The following is a 12597-nucleotide window of genomic DNA, read 5'->3' on the forward strand; positions in this document are numbered from 1 at the left end:
CATTTGATAAAAAAAAAGTTTATTGAAAAGTAATAAATTTTTTTTTAATTGACATAGAACTTCATTAAAATTATGATCTTCTCGTGAATTTAATTTTAATCGGTTCATTTGTTCTGAGAACAAGATCAGCCACAAAAACGAGATCATTCTGGTGAGTTACAGGTGACAATTGGAAATTCATCAGGATACTCTCAATAACCGTCTTGATCTCCAGCAGAGCAAATTTCTGCCCAATGCAGTTCCGTGGTCCCGCGGAGAAGGGTAGATAGGCGAATGGATGACGCTTCTCAACGTTCTCCGGAAGAAATCGATCCGGATCGAATCTCTCGGGATCCGGGAAGTATTGAGGATCACGATGGAGATCAAAAATATGGAGTAAAACCATTGTTCCACTCGGTACGGGGTATCCATTGATCTCTTGCGTCTCTGTAAGTTCACGTGAAATAAGTGGAACAGGTGGGTAGATGCGCAAGCACTCCTTAATCACACGATCAGTGTACACTAAATTGCTGTAATCTCCTATCTCCATTGGAGCCCCATTCTTCTCCTCTCTGACTCCTCTAATCTCCTCATAGACCTTCTGCTGCACATCTGGGTGCCCAGCAAGGCAGAAGAGGATCATAGTTATCCCTGAAGCCGTCGTATCGTGCCCCTCGAAAGTGAATGTATCCACTTCCTCACGAATCCCCTCGGCATCAATTAAATTATTCTGCTCAGCTCCAAGCAAGGTATCCAACATAGCGTACCTCTGCTTCTTCTCACTGTAGATATCTTCATTGGTACTGGCCATAGGTGTAGTGCCTGCTTCTAGAATTTTTCCGCGCCTTTGTTGGATGACTTTTCGCGTGAAGAAATGAATGGGTTTGAGGCATTTATCCAATTTCTCCTGATACCCCAAAAGCTTGAACATAACATCACTTGCTAACCACGGTTGGAGCGATCTATCCACCAGCAAACGTGCTGTACTGTATATATTATTTCTGTAGGCATCTGGTTCCTCCAGGGAATCCAATTTAACACCCATTGCAGTCTCACAGATTGTATCCAGGGTGTGACGAGATGTCAATGGTGGAAGATTGACGATTCCACGATCCTCAGGGTCCAGGGCAAAGAGTTTCTTGGACAACTTAACACTCTCTTCCCTTGAAGAATAAAGAGCTTTCAGCAAAAGTTCAAACAGATCAAAGAATATCCAAAGAAAACTCACTGAAAAATCTTGAGAAACTGCTGAAGGATATTAAAGTGAAAAGCCGGTGTGAGGATCCGCCTTCGCTGCGACCACTTTGTACCACCACTAATTAACAAACCATCCCCGAGAAATGGCACCAGAAACGAGTACAGAAAGCTCTTCTTGGCGTGCTTTGAGGAATTTAGTATTTTCTATGCGGAATTAAATGCAAATTGATTATAAATCCATTCTTAGAAACTTGTTCTCTAACACTTTACTCACTTCCATATCTTCAGCTTTTATTATATGCACATACACCATTCCGAAGCCAAAGAAAGCATAAGACTTTTGAAATGTCTCCGCATATGTACGAAGGTGGGTGAAAATGTTCTCTATAAAAAAAAAAGAATTAATCGAGATCACTTTTTATCAAATTAAAGCTGCAATCAGCCTCGAAAGAATGAGGATCATTAAGAATTAATTTTCAATCACCTCGATTGAGCTTGAGAGCAAATTGCAATCCTTGCCAGAATGGCTTTGGGTACGGTCCACCAACCCCAATTGTCGTCCTATAGGACGTTAAGGTGCGAAAGTAGAGTTCCGGGAAGATCACACAGATCACGAAGATCACAAAGAGAATCACCACAAAGTGCAACATTTCTCACAGTAAAAAAAAGATGCAAATGCGCCCCAAATGATAGTCAGAGAATGCTTCACATTCAAGCGTTCTGTAGCTACTGATCGCCACACTTCACATATAATCTCATGCCGATCATTCGCGAATGGAAAAATGAGAGAAAAATCTCAAGGAGATCGTGTATCTCCCATTTAATGTTCAATTAAATTATATGTCAGTTTTCCGACTTGTGGAAATTTCATTTAATAGTGCATTAGAAAACAAACACATACTGCAAAAAAAATCTCATTAATTTGTAGTAAAACAAGATTCCCATAAGGGGAGCGCGATGATCATTTAATGCTAATAAATTATTTTATCACCAGAGCATGAACTCTCTGTGATTTATTTTTAATAGAATTCTTATCTTCTTTTAGTTGACGGGCTATCATTTCCGTTTTTATTGTAAATTCAAAAAAATGCGCGAATAAAAGCTTTTCTGTTTCGCTCTATGTTGGAATAGGAACGTTAAGTGTTAGAAAAGATTTTCCCAACGTTAGAAAATAAACGTCAAATACTGGAAAAGAAATATTAAAATTATTTGAAAAAAGAACCATTAAACATTGGAAAAATCATGAAAATTTTGAAAGAAAAATATTAAATAAACATTAAATGGTGGAAAAGCAACGTCAAGCATTTAGAAAGAATTTCTAAATGTTAAGAAATAAACGTTAAATGCTAAGGAAAATGTCAAACGTTAGAAAAATTTTAAAATGTTTAACGGAAATAGTTTATGTTGAAAAAAAAAAACGTCAAACGATAGAAATTAAATCTTAAACGTTAGAAAATAAACGTCAATTATTAGAATTACAAAAATTAGTTGTCATCAAAGACATCTAATTCAAATTCAATAGGGGAGAGCGGGGCAAAAAAAGTCACTTGCGTCTCGAAAAAGCTCAAAATATCAGATTTTCTAGCTAGATTGAATGAAATTCTCTGAGTACGAATTGTAGGGCAAAACATGTCCTAAAGAAATAAGCTATATATTTCGTTTTATCTGTTTGGAAAATAATGATGTTTTGAGATTTTTCCAAACCCTTAAGCGACTATATTACTCGCTCTTCCCTTGCTGTTCATAAGGTCTAGTAATGATATTCTTCATTAAGTTCCTCAAAGCTTTGCAACGAAGATTCTCTCTCGAGTAGGATTTAATTCAAATTAGATCTACAAATTATTAATAAAAAAGTCGAGTTCTGTTTGAAAGAAGAACTCTCTGATTGGTCGATTAATACGGAAAGAACAGTCTTATTAACAAGCTTGTGTTTCTTACGTCATTATCTTACCAGGAAAGCTTTAAAAAAAATATTTTCCTTTTTCAATGAAGCCTGATAATGACAATAAATTAACTGAAACGTCGCTGGAAAGGATAAAAATGTTGTCTTTTGAAGAAATTCGGCAGAATATTGCTACAGTATTTAAAATTTAAATTTTAAAGCAAGATCTTGACTAAATTAATATTTCTATCTATCTATCTAATTCCTCTCTTGCACAATTTTAAAGGTATACTATTAAGAATATTCTTTAGATTTATCACGATTCTAGTCAGTCAATTCATTCATCTTTGCACGTTTTTTCAGTCACAATGACCTCCTCAATATTCATTCAAATCACTCTGGAAAATGCGGGGTATGAAAATTAATTTAAAAAAAAAAAGTACAAAAAGGCACAAGTTTTCATGTTATTTCTTTCGGTTTCACGTAAAATTCGGCAGCTTTAACTTAATAATCTCAATGATGGCAATCTTTGGGAGATATAATGGCTCTTGAGGAGACACAAGATAAATGCGTGTGTTCATAAATATAGGCTGAATCCCCTACTCACCAGTCAGTCCATTGAGACTCCAAGTCGCGTGAACATCTGAAGAAGATGGACGGGGGTAGAGGTGCTTTTGTTAGGCAGTACACAGCAGCATTTTCCGGTAAGTCCCATAAAAAATTATGTTTCTCCCCCCAAATTGGCGCAGATTTGTTGCTGAATTAGTTCTTTTTTTTGTGTGGGTGTGAAGTGGAGCAGGATCTGGAATTGATCCGTCAATCACCCGCGCAAATGTCTATAATGAGTTTATTGGGGGGCGAGAGATAAAGAGAAGCAAGAATTTGAAGAGGCGATGAACCATATTATTTGATAACTGTGGGAGTTTTACTACCTTGTGGACAATATTCCCGTGTTGTACACTATCTTGCACTTTCAGGCACATTGATTATGGTCACATCAGCCGCTATCTATGGCTGGACTTCACCCACACTCCCCAAACTCCTCGCTGACGATTCTCCAATTCCCACGACGCGCGATGAGAGTTCATGGATTGTTTCCTTTATGGTGATTGGCTCTCTGTTGGGGCCCTTCATTTCATTCTTTATCGTAGACAGGTAAGTGATCCCCTCACGGAGCTTCATGGTCAAATGGCTGGCGCCTAATCTCAATTTCTACATACTCCCTTTGCAGATTTGGACGTAAGATTTCCCTTCTCGTGGCCACAATTCCCGTGATAATTGGCCTCATTTTAGTACTCGTGGCTACCTCACCAGCTATCCTCTATGTATCAAGGATTTTCTGTGGCATCACCTACGGCATGGCGTACATGGTGATGCCAATGTATCTGGGAGAGATTTCATCAGATAAAATTCGTGGATCCATTGGGACGTTGCTAACAGTGATGGCCAAATTTGGGATACTCTATGTTTATGCCTTTGGACCGTATGTATCCATAACGCTACTCGCATGGATTCTCCTTATTCTTCCAGCTCTCTTCATTGCAACATTCATCTGGCTTCCAGAGTCTCCGTACTTCCTGCTGCTGCGCAATCGCCAAGATGCTGCCGAGAAGAGTCTCAAGTGGTTCCGACAAACTGATGATGTCTCCCAGGAGATCACGCAAATGAATGAATCCGTGAAGAAGGCTCAAGCAAATCGTGCCACACTCCGAGAACTTTTCACCGTTGGCAATAGGAGAGCTTTGATCATTGTCTGGGGTATGGGAGCATGTCAGCAACTTTGTGGCAGTCAAGCTGTCATTGCGTACTCCCAGGAGATCTTTGAGGAGGTTGCAAATGGCCTTAGTGGCAGTGAATCCGCCATTATTATGGCCGTTGTGCAACTCATCACAGCTGCTCTTTCATCCTCAATTGTTGATCGTATGGGACGAAGGCCACTCCTCCTTCTCTCCACAGCCGGTGTAACAGTTTGCAACGTTGTCGTCGGACTCTACTTCTTCCTCCTCCACAAGGGTGTGAATCTGGATGCACACGCCTGGCTTCCAATAACCTTCCTCATGATTTTCATTGTAATGTACACCATTGGTCTGGCCACGGTACCCTTTGCCCTGCAAGCTGAACTCTTTCCCACCAACATTAAAGCTCTTGCAACAGGATCCGTGGTCATTGTTGCCCTGGCAATTAGTTTTGGTGTCCTTAAGCTGTATCAGGTTGTCTCCGATGGACTTGGGATGCATGTTACCTTCTGGGGATTTGCCGTATTTTCCCTTGCCTTCGTCATCTTCACGTACTTTCTCATCCCCGAGACAAAGGGACGATCACTCGATGCCATCATACAAGATATGAATGCCCCATCGAGCAAAGGAAACGATAAAAAAGACAAAAATGACGAGACAGAGAATAAAGAACAAATTTCGTAGTTGATGCGTTTTCGTACGACCACCACTGTTTACTACAAATTCATTTTAATAACGATATACTAACAATAACATTGAAAAAAGCAATAATTTACTGTTTGTTGCATGTAAATTGAACCCAATTACCATTTAGGAGCTCATTAGAAAAGAAAAGAACTTCTTGCAAAAGGCTCAAAAGCAAATATCTGTCCTTCGCTCCAACACATCGAGGGCAACAGGTGGCATGAGATTGGCCACTTTAACTTCTCTAAGGGAATTTCTGTGTGATTCAAGCGTACTGGCATCCCGGAGTGTTTCATGCAGGAGTATTGCTGAGCCCCTTGGGAGATTAAGTAGAATACATGAATCAGCAATACTACGAAAAGAAGAAGAGAATTTTCAGATAAAACAATTAAATGGGATGTCTTTGGCCTCCTCATGACGCACCTCTTAAATTGTAACTCTGGCTTCCGGACGTACTGCCCGAAGAGTGGGAAAAGGTTGCGTGTCATGTCAAATTGGAATTGTGCTGCACCCCCCGTTGAAAATTTCGTATTCATAATCATGCTGTCCAAGAAGAAATCATCCAGTTGGTGCGCAATGAGACGCAAGACAATCCCAAAAATATTCGCAGACAGCTCCGTCTCGAGATTATGCAGCACCTGCATCATAATGTGGAACATCTCTCCAGCAGTTACGCTGAGAATGAAAGGTTCCTTGGCATTCTGTTCGGGCATCGTGACCCACAAATCATGACGATATGGCATTGATTTTGCCTTTATGTCATCCACAACCTTCCCCGCAAGTTCCTTCACGAGCTTCCTCTGCCAGTGCTCGAGCTCCTCAACGGGCTTCTCGAACACCGAGCTAATTTCCACCGCATCGGGGCCCACAAGGGCAGCATGGAGGTGCAAGTAGTGAACATTTTCGCCCCATTCACGCAAAACAGATGTGAGATAGTTGATTGCATTGAGGATTTTTGTGTAGCCAATGTTGGTGTTGTGCAGCTGCACCAACCGTCGTCGGAAGTTATCAATCAGTTCCAATTGGAGCTGCAGGAATTGCAATCTGCAAATTTTTGTTTTTTTTTAACAAAAGAAAAGTCTTTTCTTTAAGGAACTTTGGAGGAGTTTTAGGGATTAAAATGAAATTAAAAAAAATCTTTGAAGGACTTCTATGAAATTTCAAACTAAAATAAGAATTAGATTTCTTTTTAAATGATGTTTTTCTAAAATTTTTTCTTGTTCTTCTATTAATGGAATTCAGCAGAATGAATGAATGAATCTTAAAAACTTTTTTTTAAAGAAAACTGTCTTCGAATTTTTCTTGTTTCTTTTATTAAAGAACTTTAAAGGAATTCTTGGAAAGAAATGAAAAGGAGTTTATGCACTGGCCATGTAAATACCTCTACTGTTGCAGAACAATTTTAAACCATTTCATCTTGTAGAGAATAAAAAAAACATTGAAGAATCGCGAGAGAAACTCCCCAATATCCACTGGAATCACATTGAAAAATGCAAAAAAGATAGCTAAAAATTGCGGAACATTACGTCACCATTTGCAGTTAGTTTTTGTCCCTCTAAAAAATGTTTCTAAACTTTTTTGTAGACTTGTCGCGCATTTTCCGCGGAGGGTTTTTCTTTTTTAAATTAATAATAAACATTACAAGAAAATTGGCACTTTCATTTTGATTATGCAAAATTAATTTGAAAAACATTAAAACCTCCACGGAAAATGTGCGACAAGTTTACAAAAAAGTTTTGAAACATTTTGAATTTTTTGACATTCTTTTTTTGCATTTTTTTATGTGATCCCAGTGGATATTGGAGAGTTTCTCTCGCGATTCTTCAATGTTTTTTGATCATCTACAAGACTGAATGGGTCAAAATTGTTCTGCGATAGAGGGAATTTTTACATGACCAGTGCATGAAGTCCTTTCTCTTAAAACATTTTTTTTAATATCTTGTTCCTAATTTTCCTTTTATTAGAAACTCTATCGTAGAATTTTTTTGTCTAAAAATTCTACTTTTTAGCTAAAAAAAAAAAAGAAAAACAACAAACACAAAATTAACCTCGTAATCAACGATATGTAATGAGTTGAAAAGAACACAAAAAATTGACTAATTCATTAAAATTTATGTTTAATTAAAAATAGAGTTTATTATACTTTTAAGATCATTAAAATGTTATAAATTGAAAACAAAGAATTTATCATTTTTTGCAAATTTTGCGAAAAATTATTTCAATTCATAAAATAATTTGCAATTTTTACGACCACAACTGTGAATTTTTTTAAACTTCTAAAAATCAATCAAAACCCTCCGAAAAAACAAAGAAATTTAGCTATAAATCAAAGCATTCTATACTTACTGATGTCCCGGCTGTGATAAGTTCCTGTATCGCTCCCGGATAGCGTCCAGAAGATGAAGGAATTGATCGACACACTTTGGAATTTTCAACTCTTCAAAGTTAGAGGGCTCAATGAATTCCCATGGAGAGTCTCCCGTCATGATTGCATCCATTTTATTTGTTGTAACTGCAACAAATTAAAATTATTTTTTAGAAGATTTTGGGTCAGGAGCAGTCAGAACTCCATGAACTTACATCCCCTTTCAATGTTGAGCCACTTTACGATGTATTGCGCCTGAGTGAGGACTGTAATTGCACTTGGAAAGGCATTTGGGTAGCTGAAAGAACAGATTTGTGAATTTCTGATTGTTGAGGGGGTTGGTGGGATGACCTACTTGAAAGTCTCTTTGATGTCTTGCTCAAAGGAGAGCACTTCATCCAGCAGGTGTGCAAAGAGATGCTCATCCTGAGCTATTTGCTCAATTTCTTCGCAAAGCTTCTCCATTGCCAGCTGCACGAGGCCTCGAACAAACTCAAGACGAACATTGAAATCCGCCAGACCTGCTCGGGATGCGGAAACTTGGAAGTTCTCACCCACAAAGAGGTGATTATCCTTGGCCCAATTGATGATCTGCGTCAAGTACCATTCGGGTTTGTCAAGGCGATTTGTCTGCTTTGTGCCGGTGAAATGAAACTGAAAACGCTGCCGGAAGGGCTTAATGAGGAGCTCTGTGGGATGACTAATTGGGGGACATGTTACCCCGGGAGAGAGCACCACATGTTCGGAACTTGGATCTCCGGGAGGTTTAATCTGCAAAAGAGAAATCAGAACAGTTTGAGTGATTAAATTAGCCAAACTGGAGGCTTCTACATCTTACGAGGAAGAGATATTCAGCAAGGATACCCAGCTTATTCATGGCATCCTTTGAGGGATTCAGCACTTCCGAAGCATGGCCCAAGTATGGCCATCGGATTGTCTTGAGGAGACCCTCGAAATCCTTGGAGAATTTATCGAGTAGAATATCATGCCAGTAGCTGGCTGTCTGATTGGCGTAGGTCTTCAAGTGAGGCGCCTCAACATGCTGAAGCCTCCCAATGACACTATTCGAGGATTCCCTCTCGCCACACAGTGCCAAATAGAATCCAACAATTTTCCCCTCATCACGACCCCCCACAGAAGCTTTCAGCTCCTGACTTATCTCCTGAATATCCCGCAAAATCTTAAAGTACTCAATGAGATGCTCAAGGCCACCAATCTTCTCCAAACTATCCTCAATACCAGCCACAATCGACGTCCTGAAGTCTAGCTTTTCATTCAGTGATTCCGCAAAGGCATCGACCTTTTCCGTTTGCCTTTCCAGCCTCTCAGAAGCATCCTGGGCATTGCAAATTGCTGCCTTTATCACGGAGTTTACCAATGGATTCTCCAGGGAGATCTAAAAGTGGGAATTACACGAAGAAATCCATCATTTCCGGTTAAAATCCTTCATACGTGGAAGATATTTTTACCTTTGCTCGAATGTTTTGAAGACTTTCTTCGTATTCTTTCACTAAAAACCGGGATTTATGGAGGTTCTTTATGTCACTCCCAATCTCCTTGTTGATCCTCTCAATTATCCTCTCCTCGGCAGTCTTCATCTTTTACAGGATCACCGGCAAACCAGGAAGTAAGGAGGTATGTATCAGCAAAAAACGAACATTTTTTGGTCAATATAAAGGGTGCACCCACATTGGGCGGATTTATGAATGAAATGAGGGCGCTGCTGGTCACAAAGAAGCCAAACTGAACAACCAAGAAGAAGAAGAAGAATTCAGGAGTTTCCTGGCCTTTTGAAAAATCCCAGGGATTTGAGGAAATTATGCAGGCTACGGAGAGGAAGAAACGTGCATGCGTGGTGCCTGTGTGCAAGGACGAGAGATTTGATTTAGTGCACAAATTGCCGATGAATCAGGAGAGAGCTGAGGAATGGGTGACCAATCTGGATATCCCAGAATTAGCCACACATTCCATTGAGGATCTCCGGAAGAGGATTTTTGTGTGTAGTCGACACTTTAGGCGGCAGGACTACAAGAATATCGAATCGAGATGTTTGAATAAGACAGCCGTGCCATCAATTAATCTCAAAGCGCTGGACAACTTCAATGTCATCGATCCCAAAGTGATGGTTAAGTCGTATCCAGAAGCGGAGGCAGAAATTGTTGCACCACCTGTGCCACCAAAGCTACCGCCTCGTGTGCAGCGGAATTTAACGCGAGTTGTGCGTCCGGTTAAATTGAGAGAGGCAGCTCTAGTGAAGACGCTGAAGAAGAGGAGATTCACAGAGGAAGTTGAAGAAATTCTCGATTCACATTTTTCCATGAATATCAATATTCCAAAAGTACCCAAGACTGATGGGCATGTAGTACCTACGAATCACTACTTTATCCAATCCCGGGAAAAATCTCAAAGAAGTGGGAAGGAAGAGGAATTGCTGGAGATTTATGTGAATCTTCCAGCAGAGGTTCAGGTGCAAAAATCTCTCGTGGAAGCACCACAATTGGGTAAGTAGTCATTGAGTGAATTTTGCCAATCAGCTCATCCCAGCTGTTTGGTAAATTTCTCCCTCCAGCGACCACAGAGGTCAAGAGATTATCACATTTAGTGCTGTGGGATGAATCTATAAAGCCGCCAGCATAAGTCAAACATTAATTCAGTCGTATTTCTCCCCAAACAGTCATGTCCAGTGAATTCATCGAAGTGCCTTCGCGGAGTCTCAAGCTGAACTACTTCTGGCTACGGGATCACTGCCGTTGCTCTGAATGCTACAATCATCGCACAAATCAACGGAGTTTCAGCTTCTTGTCTCTTCCGCCCGATGTGAAGGCCAAATCCTGCCAATTCAGCGATGATTTCCTGGCAATTTCATGTGAGTCATCCGCTATGTTCACTCTGTTTGTGCAGCTAATTAAAAGTTCTAATTTATGTATAGAAGTTCAATTTCAATTTAATTTTTTCTTCTCAAAGGGAACGATGGGCATGAATCCCAGTATTCGTGGGATTTCCTCACCAGCCACGCATCCCATCTGAAACAATCTGTGACAAAGAGAATCCTTTGGGATGCTGAGAAAATCTCCCAGAGTGCCTTTGCGCGTGTTTCGCTGGGAGATCTAATGGCTGACGAGGAGGCGGCCAGGAGTGTTGTGGAGAGTTTGGTGTGCTACGGGGTGGCCTTTGTGGATAAAGTCCCGGCGAATGTTTCATGCACGGAATTGGCAATTAAGCGCCTCTTTCCCATTCACAAGACTTTCTTCGGGGAAATGTGGACCTTCCAGAGTGGTGTGATGAAGGAGAGTGACACGGCGTACACGCACGAAGCACTTGGGGCGCACACGGATAATACCTACTTTTGCGATCCAGCTGGACTGCAGGTGCTGCACTGTACGGAGTTTGAAGGGGATGGCGGGGAGTCGCTGCTTGTGGATGGATACAGGGTGGCCAGTGAGGTGAAGAAGAAGCATCCAGAGGTCTACGCGAGGCTCTGTTCCACGGCTATTCCCTTCGAGTACGTAGATGAGACGCATCATCACGCCTACACGGCGCCTCTCATCAAAGAGGACAAAGTTACCGGATCTGTTGAACAAATCAGGTAAAAGTACTTCCGGAATGTTATCTCTTATCATTTTAATTGTCTTACAAAAGACGACAGATTTATTTATTTTTAACTTTTTGACCTTTCTCTATCGCGTGACCTTTTGTCTCCATGGGGGATTATTTTCGAATATTTCATTGAGTCAGATAACTCTCTTTTTTTGGGGGGAATTTCCAGCCTCAACCGCTTCGCCATTAATTTAATAATCTTCTACCCCCATAAGATTTAATCTCTACGACCGAGCTCCATTGGATACACTACCCTACGATGAGATTCAGCAATTCTACAGCGATCTTCGTGTTATGGCGGCGGAAGTGGCATCCGAGGGGAATGAATGGTGGTTCAAATTATCCCCCGGCACCGTGATGATCTTCGATAATTGGCGCCTCCTCCATGGAAGAGCTGCTCTCACGGGAAAGAGGTCAATGTGTGGCTGCTACGTTGCACGAACGGATTTCCTAAGTGTTGCGCGCAAGATGAAGCTGGTGGATTAATGTGCGCTGTGGGGAAACTTCCAGAAGCACACGAGGATTAAGTACAAGAGAGCGAAGAAGAATAAATATTGTAAAAAATATTAGTTTTTCTCAATAATTCTATGACTTTTTAAAGCAACTTGAAGTTTGTACACTTTGCTTCCCGGAAAGTGCCATAAGTGACTGGAAGTTGTACATTTATCCTGCTCATTGCATCAGGAAGTTTCTAAAGGATCTTAGGAACATCCCTTTCAACACCCGGTTGATCCTTGATTTCATCTTTGGGTCCAAATCTGTCCATTTAGAAAGTCCCCTTTGGAATTGCATAAAGCATTTTTATAGACTCATATTTTGTCCTGAAGATGAAATCAAGGATCAACCGGGTGTTGAAAAGGATGTTCCTAAGATCCCTTAGAAACTTCCTGATGCATTGGGCAGGATGGATGTACAACTTTCAGCCACTTATAGCACTTTCCGGGAAGCAAAGTGTACAAACTTTAAATTGCTACTTTTTTATGATTTTATTTTTTTGTCCTAAAACAGGCAATAGGTCCTTCCGGATAAAATGTATTTTTTAAGTGTTTTATAAAAAAAACATTATAAACTCTGGTTTTAAAGCTTTCCCTCTTAGAAAAATAAATGGAAAATATGTAGAATTACACCTAAAAGAAATCTTATTGAAAGAAGTTTAA

General features: G+C 40.3%; 4 protein-coding genes across 5 annotated transcripts; 2 read left to right on the forward strand and 2 right to left on the reverse strand.

Annotated features, from left to right (window-relative positions):
- Window positions 1–2: 2 nt before the first annotated feature.
- Window positions 3–1911, reverse strand: LOC129794220 (cytochrome P450 4C1-like). Its single transcript, XM_055834899.1, has 4 exons — window positions 1661–1911; window positions 1451–1560; window positions 1208–1380; window positions 3–1142 (listed from the first exon to the last, which is right to left on the reverse strand). The coding sequence occupies exons 1-4, from the start codon at window positions 1824–1826 to the stop codon at window positions 71–73; spliced, it is 1521 nt and encodes a 506-aa protein (XP_055690874.1). The 5' UTR covers window positions 1827–1911; the 3' UTR covers window positions 3–70.
- A 1651-nt stretch (window positions 1912–3562) lies between these two features.
- Window positions 3563–6643, forward strand: LOC129794223 (facilitated trehalose transporter Tret1-like). Its single transcript, XM_055834904.1, has 3 exons — window positions 3563–3762; window positions 4036–4213; window positions 4290–6643. Exons 1-3 carry the CDS (start codon window positions 3711–3713, stop codon window positions 5476–5478), a joined length of 1419 nt encoding a protein of 472 aa, XP_055690879.1. The 5' UTR covers window positions 3563–3710; the 3' UTR covers window positions 5479–6643.
- On the reverse strand, window positions 5471–9549 carry LOC129794221 (RINT1-like protein). 2 transcript variants are annotated; one of them, XM_055834902.1, is made up of 7 exons: window positions 9313–9549; window positions 8682–9239; window positions 8199–8614; window positions 8059–8141; window positions 7825–7990; window positions 5902–6522; window positions 5471–5830 (listed from the first exon to the last, which is right to left on the reverse strand). In XM_055834902.1, exons 1-7 carry the CDS (start codon window positions 9439–9441, stop codon window positions 5647–5649), a joined length of 2157 nt encoding a protein of 718 aa, XP_055690877.1. In that variant the 5' UTR covers window positions 9442–9549; the 3' UTR covers window positions 5471–5646. The 2 variants fall into 2 exon arrangements, with proteins under 2 accessions (XP_055690877.1, XP_055690876.1); XM_055834901.1 differs by having other exon boundaries at window positions 5471–6522; window positions 9313–9544.
- Window positions 9550–9573: 24 nt separating this feature from the next.
- LOC129794222 (trimethyllysine dioxygenase, mitochondrial) lies at window positions 9574–12577 on the forward strand. Its single transcript, XM_055834903.1, has 4 exons — window positions 9574–10344; window positions 10518–10709; window positions 10808–11429; window positions 11656–12577. The coding sequence occupies exons 1-4, from the start codon at window positions 9663–9665 to the stop codon at window positions 11924–11926; spliced, it is 1767 nt and encodes a 588-aa protein (XP_055690878.1). The 5' UTR covers window positions 9574–9662; the 3' UTR covers window positions 11927–12577.
- The last annotated feature ends 20 nt before the right edge of the window (window positions 12578–12597 follow it).

The sequence above is a fragment of the Lutzomyia longipalpis genome, chromosome 3 (assembly GCF_024334085.1).
Source record: "Lutzomyia longipalpis isolate SR_M1_2022 chromosome 3, ASM2433408v1".
NCBI lineage: Eukaryota > Metazoa > Arthropoda > Insecta > Diptera > Psychodidae > Lutzomyia > Lutzomyia longipalpis.

What these genes read in the sequence shown, in the direction of transcription:
- LOC129794223 (XM_055834904.1), top strand. Translation starts at nt 3,711, where the DNA reads ATGGACGGGGGTAGAGGTGCTTTTGTTAGGCAGTACACAGCAGCATTT. An exon ending in GTACACAGCAGCATTTTCCG is followed by an intron (nt 3,763 to 4,035) that starts GTAAGTCCCATA and finishes TTGCACTTTCAG; the next exon opens with GCACATTGATTATGGTCACA. An exon ending in TCATTCTTTATCGTAGACAG is followed by an intron (nt 4,214 to 4,289) that starts GTAAGTGATCCC and finishes CTCCCTTTGCAG; the next exon opens with ATTTGGACGTAAGATTTCCC.
- LOC129794220 (XM_055834899.1), bottom strand. Translation starts at nt 1,826, where the DNA reads ATGTTGCACTTTGTGGTGATTCTCTTTGTGATCTTCGTGATCTGTGTG. An exon ending in TAAAAGCTGAAGATATGGAA is followed by an intron (nt 1,381 to 1,450) that starts GTGAGTAAAGTG and finishes AATTCCGCATAG; the next exon opens with AAAATACTAAATTCCTCAAA. An exon ending in CAGTTTCTCAAGATTTTTCA is followed by an intron (nt 1,143 to 1,207) that starts GTGAGTTTTCTT and finishes TTATTCTTCAAG; the next exon opens with GGAAGAGAGTGTTAAGTTGT.
- LOC129794222 (XM_055834903.1), top strand. Translation starts at nt 9,663, where the DNA reads ATGCAGGCTACGGAGAGGAAGAAACGTGCATGCGTGGTGCCTGTGTGC. An exon ending in CGTGGAAGCACCACAATTGG is followed by an intron (nt 10,345 to 10,517) that starts GTAAGTAGTCAT and finishes CTCCCCAAACAG; the next exon opens with TCATGTCCAGTGAATTCATC. An exon ending in GGATCTGTTGAACAAATCAG is followed by an intron (nt 11,430 to 11,655) that starts GTAAAAGTACTT and finishes TACCCCCATAAG; the next exon opens with ATTTAATCTCTACGACCGAG.
- LOC129794221 (XM_055834901.1), bottom strand. Translation starts at nt 9,441, where the DNA reads ATGAAGACTGCCGAGGAGAGGATAATTGAGAGGATCAACAAGGAGATT. An exon ending in TTGCTGAATATCTCTTCCTC is followed by an intron (nt 8,615 to 8,681) that starts GTAAGATGTAGA and finishes TCTCTTTTGCAG; the next exon opens with ATTAAACCTCCCGGAGATCC. An exon ending in TTATCACAGCCGGGACATCA is followed by an intron (nt 6,523 to 7,824) that starts GTAAGTATAGAA and finishes AAAAATTTGCAG; the next exon opens with ATTGCAATTCCTGCAGCTCC.